General features: G+C 35.9%; 1 protein-coding gene across 6 annotated transcripts in view; it reads right to left on the minus strand.

Moving 5' to 3' along the window:
* Positions 1–17456, minus strand: part of LOC132110730 (KH domain-containing, RNA-binding, signal transduction-associated protein 2-like) — a 74674-nt gene that overhangs the window by 12565 nt on the left and 44653 nt on the right. Inside the window, exons 5-9 of one of the 6 annotated variants that reach the window (XM_059517573.1) lie at positions 17213–17340; positions 11158–11356; positions 4075–4157; positions 3905–3963; positions 1802–1885 (exon numbers count right to left, since the gene is read on the minus strand). In XM_059517573.1, the coding sequence (XP_059373556.1) occupies positions 1802–1885; positions 3905–3963; positions 4075–4157; positions 11158–11356; positions 17213–17340 (553 nt within the window). Of the gene's footprint in view, positions 1–419; positions 1889–3904; positions 3964–4074; positions 4158–11157; positions 11357–17212; positions 17341–17456 lie in introns of all 6 variants that reach the window. The other 5 variants (XM_059517577.1, XM_059517576.1, XM_059517572.1 and 2 more) reach the window with 5 other exon arrangements.

Genomic DNA, 17456 nt, shown 5'->3' on the forward strand with positions numbered 1-17456 from the left:
GAGAGACTTAAAGTCAAAACAAATGTACACTCGCATGCACAAATAACAGATGGATTAAAAAAAACAGTTTGACAATATGTTACTATCAAAAAAGTAAACCAATTTGTAGGGCAGGACAAAAGCTGTCAGAGCAGAATATGATTTAAGAGCAACCATCTTTTTCAGCGTGTCTGGTTAAAAAGCTTAGTTTAGCTGTTCAGGTATTAAAGATCAGTTTTAGCTTCTTTTAAAAGATGGATTGTAAATTGTGTTAATTTTTTTATGTGTTAGTAAGTCATTTTTGATGTCACTAGTTTATTAGCGGATTTAGAGGGCCGAGGCATTTATTTGGAGTTAGTGAGGGCAGGTTTACTTTTTGAAGTATAAATAACTTAATTTATGACTGGCATTCGCAACATTAGAGTTATTATTAGGGTTACCTGCTTAACGTTTAGTCATCCTTTCGAAGTCTTAATACGCGTCAGCATTCAGTTCTAATAGTCACAAAAAAGAGTTCAGGTCTCTATGGGGCCTTCAATAGTGCTGATATTTAAAAGCATTGGTATTACAACACAAATGCAGCCTTCTGATGTTCATTAACATAAATAGCAATTGAGGAAAATATACTATAGGTAGCAGAAATATAGCATTTTAACTGGATCCCATTCACTCTTGCGAGTGATGAAACAGTGTGAATATCAGACATATTCACATTGGCTACAGTGATTAACACCAAAGGCTGAAGGCACTTAGAACATCTTATTGGAATATGGGGACGTTCTTACCTCCTGAATCTCCATATCATTCTCAGAGTCACGTTAGCGCAGACAAGTCAGTCCGACTTATTGTTTAATAAGCTGAAGCTTAAAGAGTGTGTTAAAAAAGATTCAATTTATTGATCTAAACAGTTGATTTCCATTAACATGTTAAACATTTAAATGACTAATCAAGAGTCAATGAACAATTTAGAGCTAATGTTAAAAAGTGTTTAACAAAATTTTATTCTGTTAGTGTAGCTTATCTGTTATTACACAAAATGACTTGACAACGTCTCTATGGTTCCTTTTTGTGAATGTTCTTTGTTTAATATATATATATATATATATATATATACACACTATCCATTTCAAGTCAAACAGGCATTTAGTACTAGAGACAAGTACGTACCTAATCTAATTTTACAAAAATCATCTCATATTTATTAACAAATTATAGCAACACAAGTTTAACAATTATAATCACCTATTTAGAGAAGCTTGCACAAGGAGCTTTACATCCTTTTTATTAAATTTTTATGTACAAATACAAGCTACACACAAAGCAAAGCACTTGGATATGGCTACATACATAGCCAATTGCTTTCAAACCCAATACTGATATCAAAATCAAATATACAAACTCAGTATTTACCATCATCAAATCAAGAAGTATTAAGAAGATGTTATATACAAAATGAGTCTCTCCACTCTGTCGATACATTTTAGTCTTAACGAAAGCGTTCCCAAAGTTAGGGAAGCATAATGTGTAGCTAATTCCATGCTTTACATTTGGGGGACAAACAATGGAAAACTAAAGGAATGACAAAATTACACTGCCAAATCCTGGCCAGAATTAATGCTCATAAGGTATCATACAAAGAAGTCAACAGTTTCAGATAAGAAAAGAAGGGACCATGTAGTACCCCCCACCCCCCCGACCCAAGGTCAGTGTGAATATAAAAACAAGATTGACCTATCACTTAAAAACCCCATTTAAGATTATTTAGTTAATAAGGTTGGCGTTGTATGGAGGTTACATGATCTTGAGCACCTTTAATATCTACCATAGGGGTGATCTCTGTAGCCCCCTCGAGTAAGTCTTGATGCTGGAGCTTTGAGGTTGGGCCGCGTTGAAATCCAGTCTTCTTCTGCTAAAAGTTAAACAATTAAACAGGGAAAAAAGGCAGAAATAATTTAAACATGTAAAACAAGCTTCATTTAAAATATCTGAGAGACAAATTGAATTTAACACAACTCAGTGTAGTTATTAGAACGGAGAGGAGCCTCTTTGCGTGACTGAAATGCAATGCTATGACTATTCATCAGGGAACGGATATCCTACGGCCAAGTAATTCCATTTGACATTAGCCATTTTTAATGCCTTTTTTTTCTAAGCATTACAAAATGATAAACTGAACACCAGCTGATCATCTTACACATACATTTCAATAATTAGTTTAGAGCTCCATTCCCGCATCCCATCTAGGGCTTTGCATGTTCGCCTCGGTACATTATCGTAGATTTGAGAAATATACAATGTCACTTTGCCCTAATTATTAGTTACCAAAGGCAGAACAGATGAGGCATAAACTCCTGGCTGAGCTCACAGTAGGACCCTGCTGTCATCTAAATACAGTATGTGTTGGGAGCCGATGCTCCATTTGGTTCTCTGAGTGTGATCACTGGGCCATTGAGGAAACAATCAGCCTGCCTTCAGGGCAAAGAGCCTTAACCTTCATTGTTGCTAACTACCAGTTCACAGAGAAAGGAGGAAAAAACATTATACATCATGACAAAATCCCTTTTATTCTGGTATTCTGTGTAATGATCACTACCGCACAAACAGCCCTCCCTCATTCACATTATATTTAATAGGGTTTCCCCTTACATCCTCCTCACTGTGAAAACTATCTCTGATCATTACAATCTTATGGAAGCCTGTCTCCACCTCTGAGTAAAAATACAACAGGTAATTTTGAAAATAGAAAAAAATTGAAATAAAGTCACATTGTAAGATCTATATTAACAGTTACAAGAAATAAATTAACAATTGTGAGATCAAATTGTCAAATAGCATAAAAAAATCAATACATAAAGCAAGAAATCACATTGTGACATATAAAGTGACAATTGCAAGATAAAGTCACACTGGGGAAAAAGTCACATTTTCATATACTGTTAAAAAGTCGTACAATTTTGAGATTGTATGACTTTATACAAATTTACAACAAAAATAGAAACAATTGTGTGAAGTCACATTGCAACAAAAAGTCACAATAGCGAGAAATACAATTGTGAGCTATAGTCACATTGCGAGAAATAGTTGAGATATAAGATATGAAGATATGAAGTCAAAATTACAAGCAACGTCAAAATAAAGTCACATTGAACAATTTAGAAATAAGAAATAATACAGTTAAATAAAGTAAATAAAGAAATAAGAAGAAATAAATAAAGAAATTAAGTTGCAATTATAAGAAACAAAGGCAAGTCACATTCATCTTCATTAAATCTTGGTTTTAAGTAAAAAAGTGGCAAATATAAAATCATTCTTGTTAACACTTTGACACTCCATTGCACAATTTGACAATGCAAATGAGCAGGCTTGTATACAATGGAAAACTGGCATCAGTGAAAAACAATCCATGCCAAGAACAGACTGAATACGGCATCAAATGTAATCCAGAGAGGGCACATATTCAAAAGGCAAAGTAATGGCTGAAAGGCCATCCTGACTCTCTTGGTGGGCCCCAGCAACGCCTCCAGCTCTCTACTGGCTCTAGTCCATGATTTCAAGTGCATCTTAAAACCCAAGCCCTGAAGCAGACTAGTAAGGTAGGATGGCAGCTGCTGGGCCTGTGTGATTTAACTGCTGGCAAATGCTGCTAGGTGTTTTTCCTTACCTTTAGCTCTGAAACATTTAACAGCAATATGGAAAATGAATGAGGCAAAAAGGTTTCTCACTGGTGTGGGCAATGTGCCATGACTGAGTTTCAGCCCACCTGCTATGCGAACTACTGCTATGCAAAGAGGATGTTTCTCTTTGTGGTGCTCCATTCAAAATAGATGACCTAAAATCCTAATAGTTTCTTGGTAAGCTAAAAGAAAAAAAAATGTTTGAGACAAAAATCATGCTGTTTTAGAAGAACTGTAGATCAGACTCTTACCATAATTGTTGTAGGCTTCATCATTATTACCATGTCCATACTCATAATATTCTGAGACACTGTAGGAGTAAAAAAATATTCTTAGGAGGTTTTGACAGATTCTTAGAGCCAAAGTTAAGCATTAAATAGATCATGCTATTACAAAATGTATTTTAAAAATAAATGTGTACCTTTTTGACTGGTTGCTGTAGTTGTCATCATAGCCCTCATAACTCTGGTCATCATATTCCCCGTCATAACCATCATCATATCCCTGAAACCACAGAAACACAAAAGAATAATCACAGAGGGTGACGCTAAAAGACTAAATCTGTCTCAAAGCAGCACTCTAATTGTTTAGGGTTGAAAAATCAATGTTTAATTACACTGCAATAGGATTTCTCTAATAAATATACTCCCAGAGTGGAGAACTGGCAGAGCTGAATCATGTCTAACAGAAAATATTGATCAGTGAGTGACAATTGTCTGATCTGCCATGTCTGAAGACAAGCGGATAATGCCTAGGTCGATTTAGTATTACAGACAAAGGAAACAATAAACAGATTAAAACTTCATGATGAGATGTTCAGAAGATCCTACATGACTTGTGTGATCCATACACTTTTTCAAGCTTACATTGATTTTGAAATTATTATATATATTTTTTTTACAATGTACATACTAAATGTGCAACACATACAGTATGTTTGGCCTGAAAACCATTTGGTAAAAAGCATCTGAAAAGGACATCAAATAATAAAAGCAAAGAACACAGATGTGAATCACAGAGATGCTTCATATTTAAAAAATAAGACATTCTATTTTGCATAAACAAAATGGTGCAAATTTGTATGACTATTAAAATGTGTGTGTGTCTGTGCGATACACACGAACATTTGGACTTTTTAGTCTGTAGAAGATATGCAACATCATAAAATGAAAATTCATGTTTCCTCAAACAATATGATGTGCTAAATACTGTACACAATACTATGGTGATGACGCTATATTGCATTGACAAAAATAAATAAATAAAATAAACTATTGGGTAAACTTTAATTAATTCACAAATGCACACTCATAAAATCTAGTACGGTGTTTCCATTTTGTTGTTCAGTCAGACTAACTGAAAATGCTTCCCTTTTTTATTAGGCCTAATCTGTCAGAAAAACCTGGATACGCTATTTTGACCCCTGTCTATTCCCTTTACATTAAAATTAAGCACAACAGTTCAGTTTTATGAGTTTGAAGAAGGATTAGACTAAATTAAAGCTATGGATTATGCCAGGGATTAAGTTGTTCAGGAGATCTAACATGCAAGTTTCCTTCTATTAGTTTTTCCTTGTACTAATAGGGTCACTGTTCTGTCCTCTCCCACTAATTGACCGGTTTGTTAACATGTCCTCTTGATAGAGTGCTCAGCATATCTTTAGCAGCAGTGTGTAGAAGAGGCAGCATGTTTTACTATTTAATGGCATATTTCAGAACATGTCAATCACTCTAATACCAACAGCACTCTGAGGAAATCAATTTTAGCAGAACAGTGAGAGGTTGTGACTGACCTACCTGTTTAATACGGCAAGAGCAATCAAGAGCAGAAGGAGTAGATTTCATTTTTACACTCACGAAAATGAAAATGTGTCCTTTTTGTCTGCTATGACATTTAAAAAAAATGAAGATTCTGTCATTATTTACTCAGCCTCGTGTCACTTGATACCTGTGTGATCTTTTCAGGGAACCGTTTGATTCAGAAAGAAAATTAGAATTTTTTTTTGAAAATGAGGGTGGGTGAATTACAGTCCTTAGTCAGGTTAAATGCTATATTAACTTTAATGTGGATGAAAACAAGGGTCCGAGGAATAGATTTACAGTGTGTACAATGGCACAACTTTCAAAACTGTTTTACAGAGTTTTTGTCTATATCAGTATGTTGCTAAACAACAGTTAAATTCAACAAATGCACAGTACAGACCCATTTTCCTGACAGAAATTAAATATGGTCTATTCCTTAAAAATATACATCAAAGAGGCAAGATATACTACAATAGCCACACATTCAAACAGCCATATAAAATAGCAAAATTATTTTGTACTTTAGTATGCAGAGGTCTTGCATTCAATGTTGATATTACTTAAAGTTACATTTAAAAGGTCCTTGTGTCTGACCTTTGTGACTTTAGCATGCACTTACAAGCAGCTGTGCATAATTCGAGCAAGCTCTAGTTAATGGTGTTTGATCATTACATTTCAACACTCGTTTGAAAGAGCAATTAACTCTGGTCCTATTGAGCAAGCTAACAGGAAATAAATCAAATGCTAGAGAGCACTGCAAGAGTAATTAATACAGCACACAGCCAAAGGTCTTCAATACTAAGCTTCATTATCAATTGACAACCACCAACACCTCTTGACAGTGACTGATCTCTGTGTGGGACGGCAACTGAATATGATTCCTCACTGGAGAGCAGCAAAGGGAAATGTAGGGTTGAAAATGCTTTTTGTCCATGGCTCCATCTGCTCATTGAATGAAGGCTCTCTATCTGCCACTTGTAACTAATTTTTCAGGGCTCATATTTTCAGTTGGAAGAATGCACAAACATGGGCATTAGGCCAGACAGGATGAAGCAGTCTGAAACTGATACTGACATCCAACAGGCCATATATCTGTTTAATGGTCTGTTCTGATTGTTGCAAACGTTCAAAGGAGGCATAATTCTTTCAACATAATCAAAATGGGATTTCATTTCACATCAGTTTTATATTAAAGGGAAACTGCATTCCATATCATGGTGATTGGTGACTAATAGTTTTAGATGATTAAAGTATAATGCTCAGTTAATCACAGATTTTTGGAAAGAGGAGAATGAAGGCAGAAAAACCAGTGGACTGACTTAACTGGAGTTTTGATTTTAACTCTTGTCATTGGTGTCTTTGTTTGCACCAAAAAGTGTTTAATTGGAATTTAGTCATCCTGGTATGAGAAATTATTTGTAAAATAACAATTACATGTTAAACTTAACTTCATGGAATTATTGTTATTTGTTAAGGATTTGATTAAATTAGTTATTTTTCTAAAACTGCACTCTGAGTCTCAAATGTATCAGTTACAATGCATTGCTCCACATGTAGAGAAATCAACACATATTCAGGACAAATTTACACAGCTTGTACATATATGATAACAGCTCAATGGAAATCATTAAGGCACCTTCCACCAACCCAAGACCACATGAATATTTATAAAACTAAAATAACAGTTCAGATTATCCTGAAAGAACTGGCTTTGCCTGAAAACACAGTTGTTTGCCAGTACTAAGAAAGTGGCAGTAGAAATGTGATAAACTAGGATTGTTTATTGCCAAAGATCTCATTGTAGAAATATAGGAGCATATATTACTTGTTACATAAACTTTTTACAATCATCCAAATAAAAGAACTAATTCAGTAAGCTGATGACAGACAAGTAGGCTATTACTTCTAACCTTCAGAAGCCGCAATCCCTGCAGTGGAGGAATCTACTGTGCATTTGCAAATCATGTTGCAATAAATTTTAATAGTCATTATTTCATGCACGACAAGGAGCTGTGATAGCCATAAGCAGTTCTCTGATTCAGTAATCACTGACCAGTAAATATACTGTAGCTCATAGAAAGCATAAGGGCTGATATTTGCGTAAGCTGTAAACAACAATTTAACTGGTAATGACATGCAGCTCAACCCCCTTGTTATTTTCACAGTAAGAGCGCACATGCTTCTTTTCACAGGTTTTTTTTGTTTTGTTTTAACTGTCTTCTCATGTGCAGCTCTCAGACCTGGAATAATATGCTCAGCCTCTAGGCATTCCACATGCTTCTTTTCAGCAGGAAATTATTAAACTTCTTCTCAAGGTGCATGTCGTACATCTGATTTATTAAACGAGGGAGTTATGCATGAAGAATTCCACTTCAATAATTAGTTTACCTCAGAAATGTCAAGTTAGTAGTGTAAGCGAGCCCATTATTAAAAAACAATTACAGCCATGGTGAGATCCTTGCTTTGAAATAGTGCGAGGAAAGCCTTTTTGTAACATTCTATTCTGCAACATGAATTGGCTTGCCATGTGAAGCGGTGTGTGTTTGTGCATGGAAGAGGTTTACTGTGATACTATCCGAGACACTCAAGGGCTTCTTCATTTATTTATCCAAAGTGAGCTGGTTGTGACCTTACAAGGCATTCTGCATGCTTTTTTATTGGTTTTCAAACAGTTACATTAAAAAGTACTGTACCTTATGCAAGAAAAAAGAAAACTGTGAGGTGGTTAAAGGGTTAGTTCACCCAAAAATTTAAATTATGTCATTAATGATTCATCCTCATGTCGTTCCAAACCCGTAAGACCTCCGTTCATCTTCGGAACACAGTTTAAGATATTTTAGATTTAGTCCGAGAGCTCTCAGTCCCTCCATTGAAGCTGTGTGTATGGTATACTGTCCATGTCAAGAAAAGGTAAGAAAAACATCAAAGTAGTCCATGTGACATCAGAGGGTCAGTTAGAATTTGTTGAAGCATCGAAAATACATTTTGGTCCAAAAATAAAAAAAATTACGACTTTGTTCAGCATTGTCTTCTCTTCTGGGTCTGTTGTGAGTGCGACTGCTGTGACTGTGTACGTACGATGCAGCATCGGAACAGATCCGGAAGAGAAGACAATGCTGAATAAAGCATTGTGTTGCTCTTGATGTTGCTGCATCACTAGTGTGGCCAAAAATAATTGGAAAAATAATTACTGTTCTCAAACACCTTTCCACTGTCTGCCATTGGTCAAGACAAACAGATAGCTCTGCCCCAAACCACTAAAACCACTGGTTGAGACACTGATGTTATGCTGGGCTAGTTGGGATAATCAAACAAATAAAACAATGGTTTGATAGCACCACAGAGCCTCCGTGTTAATGCTTCTCAGCATACTCATCCTACAAATGACTTACAAGCACTCTGCATGCTAAGCTGGGATAGGAAAATGTATTTTATCATCAAATAATGTCCAACAGATAAGAAAAAATGGATAATTAACAATTAAGAAGCAGCTTTGAACATTTTTTTTGAATGTTACAGCACAGAGATCCGACTAGTATTCTACTAAGCCACATTCAGAGATCTGTGTATTTTGTGGGAAGAAAAGGGGCATCAGCTCATAGAGGAGTGTCTGACTGGTTTGTAGAAGAGTGAAGAGCCCTCTGAGAAAGCATTTGTGATCTTTGAGTAAAGCTGTTGTGCTGAGAGGGAGAGGAGGAGGCAGTCTGGAACGGCTCGGCTGATATACATAAGAGCTGTGATTAACTGGATTCAAATCCTCACCAACAAAAAGAGCAGAACGCTCCCACACAACAGTGGATATTCATGTGTCTTTCAATTTATACATCTTAAACCTGGACGACAGTTTGTTTGTATGAAAGCAGACAGCAAATTAATCATAATTTTAAAAAACAGGCACACACACACACACACACACAAACTGAGAGGGCATATTCTTTTTTTAAGGGTTTGGATAAATATCCATGGCAAAATAATCATTTCAAGCTTACCACAAATTTCTAATAAATATATTGTTTTTACTAATATATGTCATATTTAAGTATTTAATTTTTAAATAAATATAACATAAAATTAATAAACCATTTCCCCTAATAATATTACTAATTTAATTATTGTCAATAGTTTGTATTATTTATTGTATTATGAAGAACAAGGGTCAAAACTGTAAATATTGTTGTTGTTGTTGTTTTTGCCAATAAAATACTTTAAAACGTATGATATGCTTATCATTGTTTTTCAGTATACCATAGAAACATGTGGAAAATTTTTCTACAAATACTGCAGCAGGAAACTTTGCAAAAAACACAAAATTTATGTCACTGCCAAAACTTTTGGCCATGACTGTATATTTCCACTATGCACATTCTGTATTTTCCAAGTCTAGGTAAAAATCTATAGGTTTAGGATTGGCTAGGTTTGATTTTGAAGGGTAAGTTACAATATGTTCCTAGTGAACTGCTCACTTCTTTGCCCTGTTTCCTCCACCTGCCTACCCCAGATCCAATTACCTACAGACGTATGTCCACGTTTTCCATGTCCCCCAAAATACAGAGGCTCTCCAGCAGAACTCAATTCATGTTGGTAATGAGTCTGTACTCTAACATTTCCCCATGCAGACAGACCAATCTGCCACCGCGCTACACATATAGGGCTTTTGCATTAGGCAAAAGCTCAGAGGAAATCAAATCCATGAGATATTGCTTTTTTCATTAAGTTTAGAGTTTGACGTTCACTTGGCTGAGAATTCTCAAAAATAACCTTGTGCACACCTGGGTGCAAAAAGTCTGCAATGTGGAGGTGTTGTCCTACAAATGAGCAAAAGCTTCCATAATGATTTAATAATCATCATCATGACCATCATCAATAATTATTAATGGGAAGTCGTGGCCTAAGGGTTAAAGAGTCGGACTTGCAATCGAAAGGTTGTGAGTTCGAGCCTCGGGGCAGGAATTGTAGGAGGGGGAGTGCATGTACACTGCTCTCTCCACCCTCAATAACACAACTTAGGTGCCCTTGAGCAAGGCATCGAACCCCCAACTGCTCCCCGGGTGCTGCAGCATAAATGGCTGCCCACTGCTCCGGGTGTGTGTTCACAGTGTGTGTGTGTGTGTGTGTGTTCACTGCTCTGTGTGTGTGCACTTCGGATGGGTTAAAATGCAGAGCACGAATTCTGAGTATGGGTCACCATACTTGGCTGAATGTCATGTCACTTTCACTTATCATACTGATAATGAGAGTCAAGCTCATCGTCTGGCAGATAACAGCCAATCAAGTGAGCAGATGCTTTTTTTTTTGCACCACATGGTGGCTTTTCTTTACAGTACCTCAGCATGTAGACTAAAATCTTATGGCATTCAATCTGTCAGAATGGGTTCTGTCTTCGCCGATTCATTCAACCTTTGGTAAATAGAAAGGCCATTCCTTGTCCTTTTACCTCAGTGAATTTGAGTTAAGGATTCATAAACCTTTTTTCTGTCAAGCCTTTTATTTGTTATTTATTTATTTTATTTTGAGAGTGTATATGTGTTTGCGTAGGTGTGTACGCAAGACATTTAATAATGAAACGTTTTTGGACACCAATTCAACTCTGGTCATGTAAAAAACCAACAAGTGTTTATACATCAGTAGTTCTTGAAACAAAACTAAGACACATACACACTCCAAAAAATGATTGTAATTAAAAACACTTAATCTTCACTTACATAGTCATCATATGATTTGTGCGTGGCTTGCAGTAGTGAGGCTCTGTATCCAGCGGTCCCTGTAGTTCCTCTGGCCCTGGGTGCAGACACTCCCCTGGCTAGTGTGGGTGTGGGGACAGAGGTGCGTGTACCCACAGTTCCTCTGGGTGCTGCTCCTCCTCGTCCCGGTGGAGGGGGTGGAGCTGCCCCCCCTCGACCTCTAAAGACATAAATAAATTGAAATAAGATAATAATAACATAAACATAATATATTCTTTTTCAAAACTTTTTATTTTATTTTTATGAACAATAAACTAATATTTGTATATATTAAGATTTTTAGCACAAAATACATTTATGCAATGTTTTTTCATTTCTAATTGTTAATTTTTTATTTTATTTTATTTTCATATTAAAATACATTACAACAAAAAAAATATTAATAAACTAACTTTATAATAATTATTAAAAAAATCTAAATAGGTTGGGCCTTAATTTAGCTTAATGTATAAGATGATTCAAATGTAATTAAATTGTATTATCTTAGGCACAGTAAAAGTGTTAATTTGATATTATATCAGCACTAAATCTTCCTATAATTGTTTGATATTGCTGTGATATACTGTAACTGCAGAACCACACATTTCTGCATAGCCACATACCAAAGGCTTGATGCAGTGACAGCACTATGCAAAATTAGTGCAGCACAATTTCAGTGTTTACAGCTGAAAAATTTGCATTTCGTGTTAAGTCATTTGCTACAGAGCTAATAATAGTGGGTTGCTATGTTTTCATCACTGACAGCCTATTAAAGCCCAGTGAACCATAATGCCAGTGATTCAATTAGGTGAAACAGCAGAGTTTTCAAAGATACTGCAATATTCACCACCTCAGCTCGTTTCTTTCATAACACTGCTCTGGTTACACACTGTAACAGTGGCAGTGAAGCATGGCATCAAAAAGCAGTCTGTAGAACACATTGTTTCATTCAGTCCGATGAGAGACAGCTTTATTTTGATCTACGGCTTCGCTCCCTTGTGCTGCTATTGTTTGTTTTTTTCAGAATGATTCTGTGGAATCAAGGGGTGAAGCTGTCTGTTTCTGAAGTAATTTTCGACCTGATTACTATTGCAGCATGGCAGATGGATTTGGCAGCACTGGACAATGGCAGATGTTTCGGTCTCTCTAGATATACATTTCGTCCATCCAAATCCAAAGATCCTACAGAGACTAATGGACTCATCAGTGTTGTTTTTGCCATGCTGATTTGTGGTAATGACTTCACAGGGCACATCAAGGGAAAGAGGTGCTTTATAGCTTCATCCGTCAGGAAAGGTAAAGATTATATTTTGAATCTATTATTACTACCTGATGTAAAGCAAGCTGTAGTAGTTTTGGGAGAATCCTAGAGGGATCTTCAGAGGCTTAAGCAAGCCAGAACAAGTGCAGTGTGAAATTCATGAAATAAACATTAAAGATGGTGTGAATAATGTATGACGGTATATATAAGTTATGCTTTTGATGCAAACAATTAAGGCTTCACCTGCTCACCTGATTAATAACACTGAGCCCCAGGGCACTTTCATGATTCAACAGTGCACAGATGTTTGGGCATGAAAATTGGAGCTCTTATAGACTTGTTACTAGTTAGTCTTAAAGCAGCAGTAAACTTTCATTAGAAACACAGAATTATTCTGTGTTTCATCAGAAATTATTATTATTAATATTATCATTTTTTTTATGACAAAGGCGTAGAATACATGGGGAATGTGTGGGATCCTGTATTTGGTCCAATTGTTCAAATCAGCATGAAGACCACATGTGTGTAGAACCTTTCATTACCTGATGGGACACACTTATAGTATTGAAAAAATGCAAGTGTTTACAGAGCCTTATTTTTATTTTCAATACCTGCATTTTAAATTCAACTTCTACATTTCTGTGCAGTAGTCAATTTTGTGGTGCTTTTAATTATGTGATAAACAGTGGCGACTGGGACAGTAAATCAGGCCGGGAATTTGACTTCACCCCAGGCCACCTCTGTTGCTGCAGTCACCACCACCCAATTCATGTGTCCACCAGACTGCTAAACTCTTTGGCTCTTTCAGTTGTTTGAATTGGGTTATACTTAAAAAATAAGCACTTTCAATCATCTATATTAATTATGCAGCCATCAATTGTATGTTCCAATGATCACAGTCCTACTACATATGACCTTATAAATCATAAAAGCACATATTTTTTAAGAGTATAGCCAGCATGTTAAGTTTTGTTTATAGCTTAAACTTTAGCTGAAGGTTCCTGCTCTGACTCAAAAGCTGAACTGTCCACCCCCTCTTGTTCAACAGCAGGAGCACTAGCAGCACTAGTGCTACTGTTGCTTCCTTCGTCACCTTCAAAATAAATAAGCATTGTACACTAGGCTACATATTGTAGGCTAGAAATGGTCAATTTTGGCACAAAAAAATACTGTATCCCCATATGTAAAACAGTGTGCCATTAAGATGCTCTTTTAAAGCATCTATCGTTATATTCACGGTTTTAGAGTCACGGTTTCGGTACCGTTGTATGTGCTATGTTTATGGAAAAACTATACTTAGGTAGGTCTTGCATTAGTTTTTAGGTACAGAAATTAAAGTAATCAAATATAAAACAGCATTGCATTTTGAAGTATAAATTAAAGATTATTCTTTATTAAAGTAAAAAAAGCTTTTTAATCAAGAGCAGTGAGTGATTTCTTTATTGTTGCTGTTCGATTAATATAAAGATACTTTAAGAAAATCCACTGATTCAGTGTTCGTATTAGTATTGAACAAGAGTGAATGATTTGTAGAGGGTTTTTTTTTTTTTCATCAATGATGTTGTAATGTCTGGGAATCCAGAATGCGCTTCCATCAACAGAAATATATATTAGCTGAACCCTGTTTGTTTTACGTGTTATTTATATTAAACCATATTACAGATGTGTGACGAGTGGGGCGGGGCCGAGGGACATGGGAGCGAGGCCGGTGGAGTGATTGGAGATGAGCTACACCTGTTCGACCCACCGGTCTCGAGGCCCATGGAGGAGATGGAAGGATATAAAACTGGAGCGACGACGAGAGAGGACCAGGCCTGGGCTTTATTTTAGGTTTTGGTTTTATTTTGTGCGCATCAGTCGTCCGTGAGGGGCTGGTGCGCTGTTTTGTGTTTATTTTGTAATTTTTAAAATGTCATTTTGATTGTCCGCCGGTTCCCGCCTCCTTCTTCCCGATGATTAGGAATTTTTAATTCATTACAAGATGCTTTGTCAGATTTAAGTTGAACAGCGGTCTCAGCGCATGCCGAACAGTGTGTGCTAAACTGAACGGTTCGGTTTTTTCAGTGAACCGTCCCATCCCTACTAAATATAAATGTAATTCTGACCGACCTGCTCCCTTACTGGCGAACATGACTGGGATTTTGCAGCAACTTGCTGTGTCTGTGGCCAAGGCTTTTCTTATTTATATACGTTCCGTCTCTGCTCCTCCTTTGCGTTTACACTGCATTCTTTTGCGCGATTTTCTAAGATAAAGCCTGCTCAGGATATAGCCAATTACGCAGTGCTTCGCTGATGTTTGGTCATGTGGTGGTGTCATTTTCATTCCGTGATCGCCTGATTCGTAGATTCATAAGACAGTCAATTAATTCGCAGTTGCATAACAGCCTATTGCACGTCAGTCTGATCGACTGCACAGCGGCAGCCGGCAGGCCAGAATGACCGTCAGGCCACCAGGAAATGTCCCGGTGCTCCCGATGGCCAGTCCGCCCCTGGTGATAAAAAGCATTTGCAAATGTTGTACAAAATAATTATCACCAATACAAATTTGCACCAATTAACAAATAACTTTTTTTTTACTAACCAATTTTATATATTATCTAAATATTATTAATATTCAACATAAACTGGAAAGGATTCTGTGTCCTTTCGCGAGATCTCTGCAAAAAGTCTCACGATTTATTTTCACAACATGATGCATGATGGGATACACTAAGCTACAAATACTGCTCCGGAGAGATATTCGAGGCTCAGTGTATCCCATCATGCATCATGTTGTGGAAATAAATTGTTATAGTGTAGATTTAGTGTGAGTTAAGGGCACTGTGCTTTGGTGTTTTTAAGACCTGGGACAGTCTTGTGCACTTCCTTCCAGTCGCGCACACGTGCTCTCACGTGGCCAAGACCGTATGGGTTTTTGGACAAGGGGACTGTTTAAAGTCCATGTGAACTGGGAGTTGCTGCCGACTTTATTTCAGTATTGTGACATATTTCCAACTGAAATATTGATATTTCAATATCAGTAGATAATAATAATATTGAATAGAGGGTGGGGTTATATTTTTGTGCTCCTCCTCTCCATCTCTCACTCATAGCAAATTAATGGTTAATGTGGCGTGGTATAGAATATTCTGCCCAAGCAGTCAAACTGATGTTGAATGCCATTCCAGAGCTGAAGCAAATTATCAGATTTGGATTAAAGATTACCAAGACAAAGTAATTAAAAAAAATTTATTGGATTAACTTGCATTATTTCTTCACTTTAGGACTAGACTACCTTAGATGTGCGCTAACAAAATAAATATTGTGCATTTTGATTTCATGCGGACTGTAAGCTGAGTAAAAAGTCCAAAAGAAACATTTGGACTGATGAAACGTGAAGACCCTAAACAATATATGTTTTATGTGTGTTTTTCTCTTCAATAAATAAAGTATATGAATAATGCAGTGCTATTTGACACAGCATTTATTACAGTATAAAAACTATTCTGACCTATTCTGTGATAGAAATGGAAAAAAGTATTTGTAGTTTATAAACAAATAAACCTGTCATTAGGAAAATATAAGAAAAATATTATAGAATACAATTTATTGTTTATTGTCCAGCAGTGTTTTTGATTTCTTAGCCAATTAAAAGTAAGAAATAAGAGAAAAAAAACTTGTCATTTAAAGAAAAAAAAAAAATTATTACCATTGACATTTCTGTCCCCCTCACATCTGAAATGATGGCTACAACCCTGTTGTATGATCTTTTATTTATTTTTTTAGATCTGATTTGTAATGATTTCGTAACAAGTATTAATATTATATTAATTAACTTTCATTTCACATGGTTTTCCGTGCATTCTGTAAATGTCATTAACACAAATTCACAATGATTAGTACCTAAAAATAATAATAATAATAATAATAAACAATTTTTTCAACTTAAAAAGTGCCCCAATTATGCCATTTTTAAGGTTCCTAATATTGTTTTGGGAGTCATCTACAATAGGTTTACATGTATGCAAGGTCAAAAATAGACTTTAGTTTCCTCAGAATATGCATTTAATATAACCTCTTTTTAAACTAGCAATTGTGTATTATACATTCACTTATTTGACATAAAATAAAATGTATTGTGATACAATTTTTTTTATTGTGTAAAATCATTAAAATAGTTTGTTAGTTTATGTCTCTCAAACTCCAGTCCACAATCCTACATGGGTGTTACTTGACCTTTCAAATTTTAATCTTATACCTTTAATCACATGACTATGTGACATCATTTTCTTGGAAGGAAAGCAACTACAACAGTTTAGTTCCAAGATTATTAATCAAACATTTTCTCTTTTTTCCTCATAAAAAAAAAAAACATGTCCACCCTGTGTGTTAATTTATAGTGTGTGTAAAAAAAATTCTTTTTTATTTTTGTTATTTTCTAATTAGTATGAGCTTCATTAGCTTAAACCGTCTACCCTGTTGAGGTCTACCTTGTTACCTGAGCCTAAGCTCTTCTGATAGACAGAAATTGTCTCCCTCTGATAAGACTAAAAAAATAACAGATTAAAAAAAAATGTTTTTTAAATAAACCTGCTCAGTTTAAAATACACTAAACTAACACAGAGGGAGAATTTTTTTTTAAATCTTCAGAACTTCATGCTCTGTGTTCCACAGAAGAAAAAATCCATGCAGGTTTTGAATGACATGAAGGTGAATAAATTATGGCATAATTGGGTGAGCTATTCCTTTAAGGTTTCTATGATTGTTCAGAGGGCTGGTGTGGTGAAGCTACTGTACCGGGTGGATGCTGTAGAGGTTAGACGTAAGCCTCGTCCTCGTGCGGTTCTTCCTCGGGTGGGGTTATCTGAGCCATTTAAGTAGGAGAGCTCACGAAGTTGCTCCTGCCTGATCTCATCATTGTAGTCCTGTGGAAAGAAAAAACAGCAAACTTGACATAAAAATACATTCATACACCAATGTGAAGGTGTTGCATGTGCATCTCATTCGACATGCTTCTACATAAAGAAATTACCTTCTTTAT

The sequence above is a fragment of the Carassius carassius genome, chromosome 30 (assembly GCF_963082965.1).
Source record: "Carassius carassius chromosome 30, fCarCar2.1, whole genome shotgun sequence".
Taxonomy (NCBI): Eukaryota; Metazoa; Chordata; class Actinopteri; order Cypriniformes; family Cyprinidae; genus Carassius; species Carassius carassius.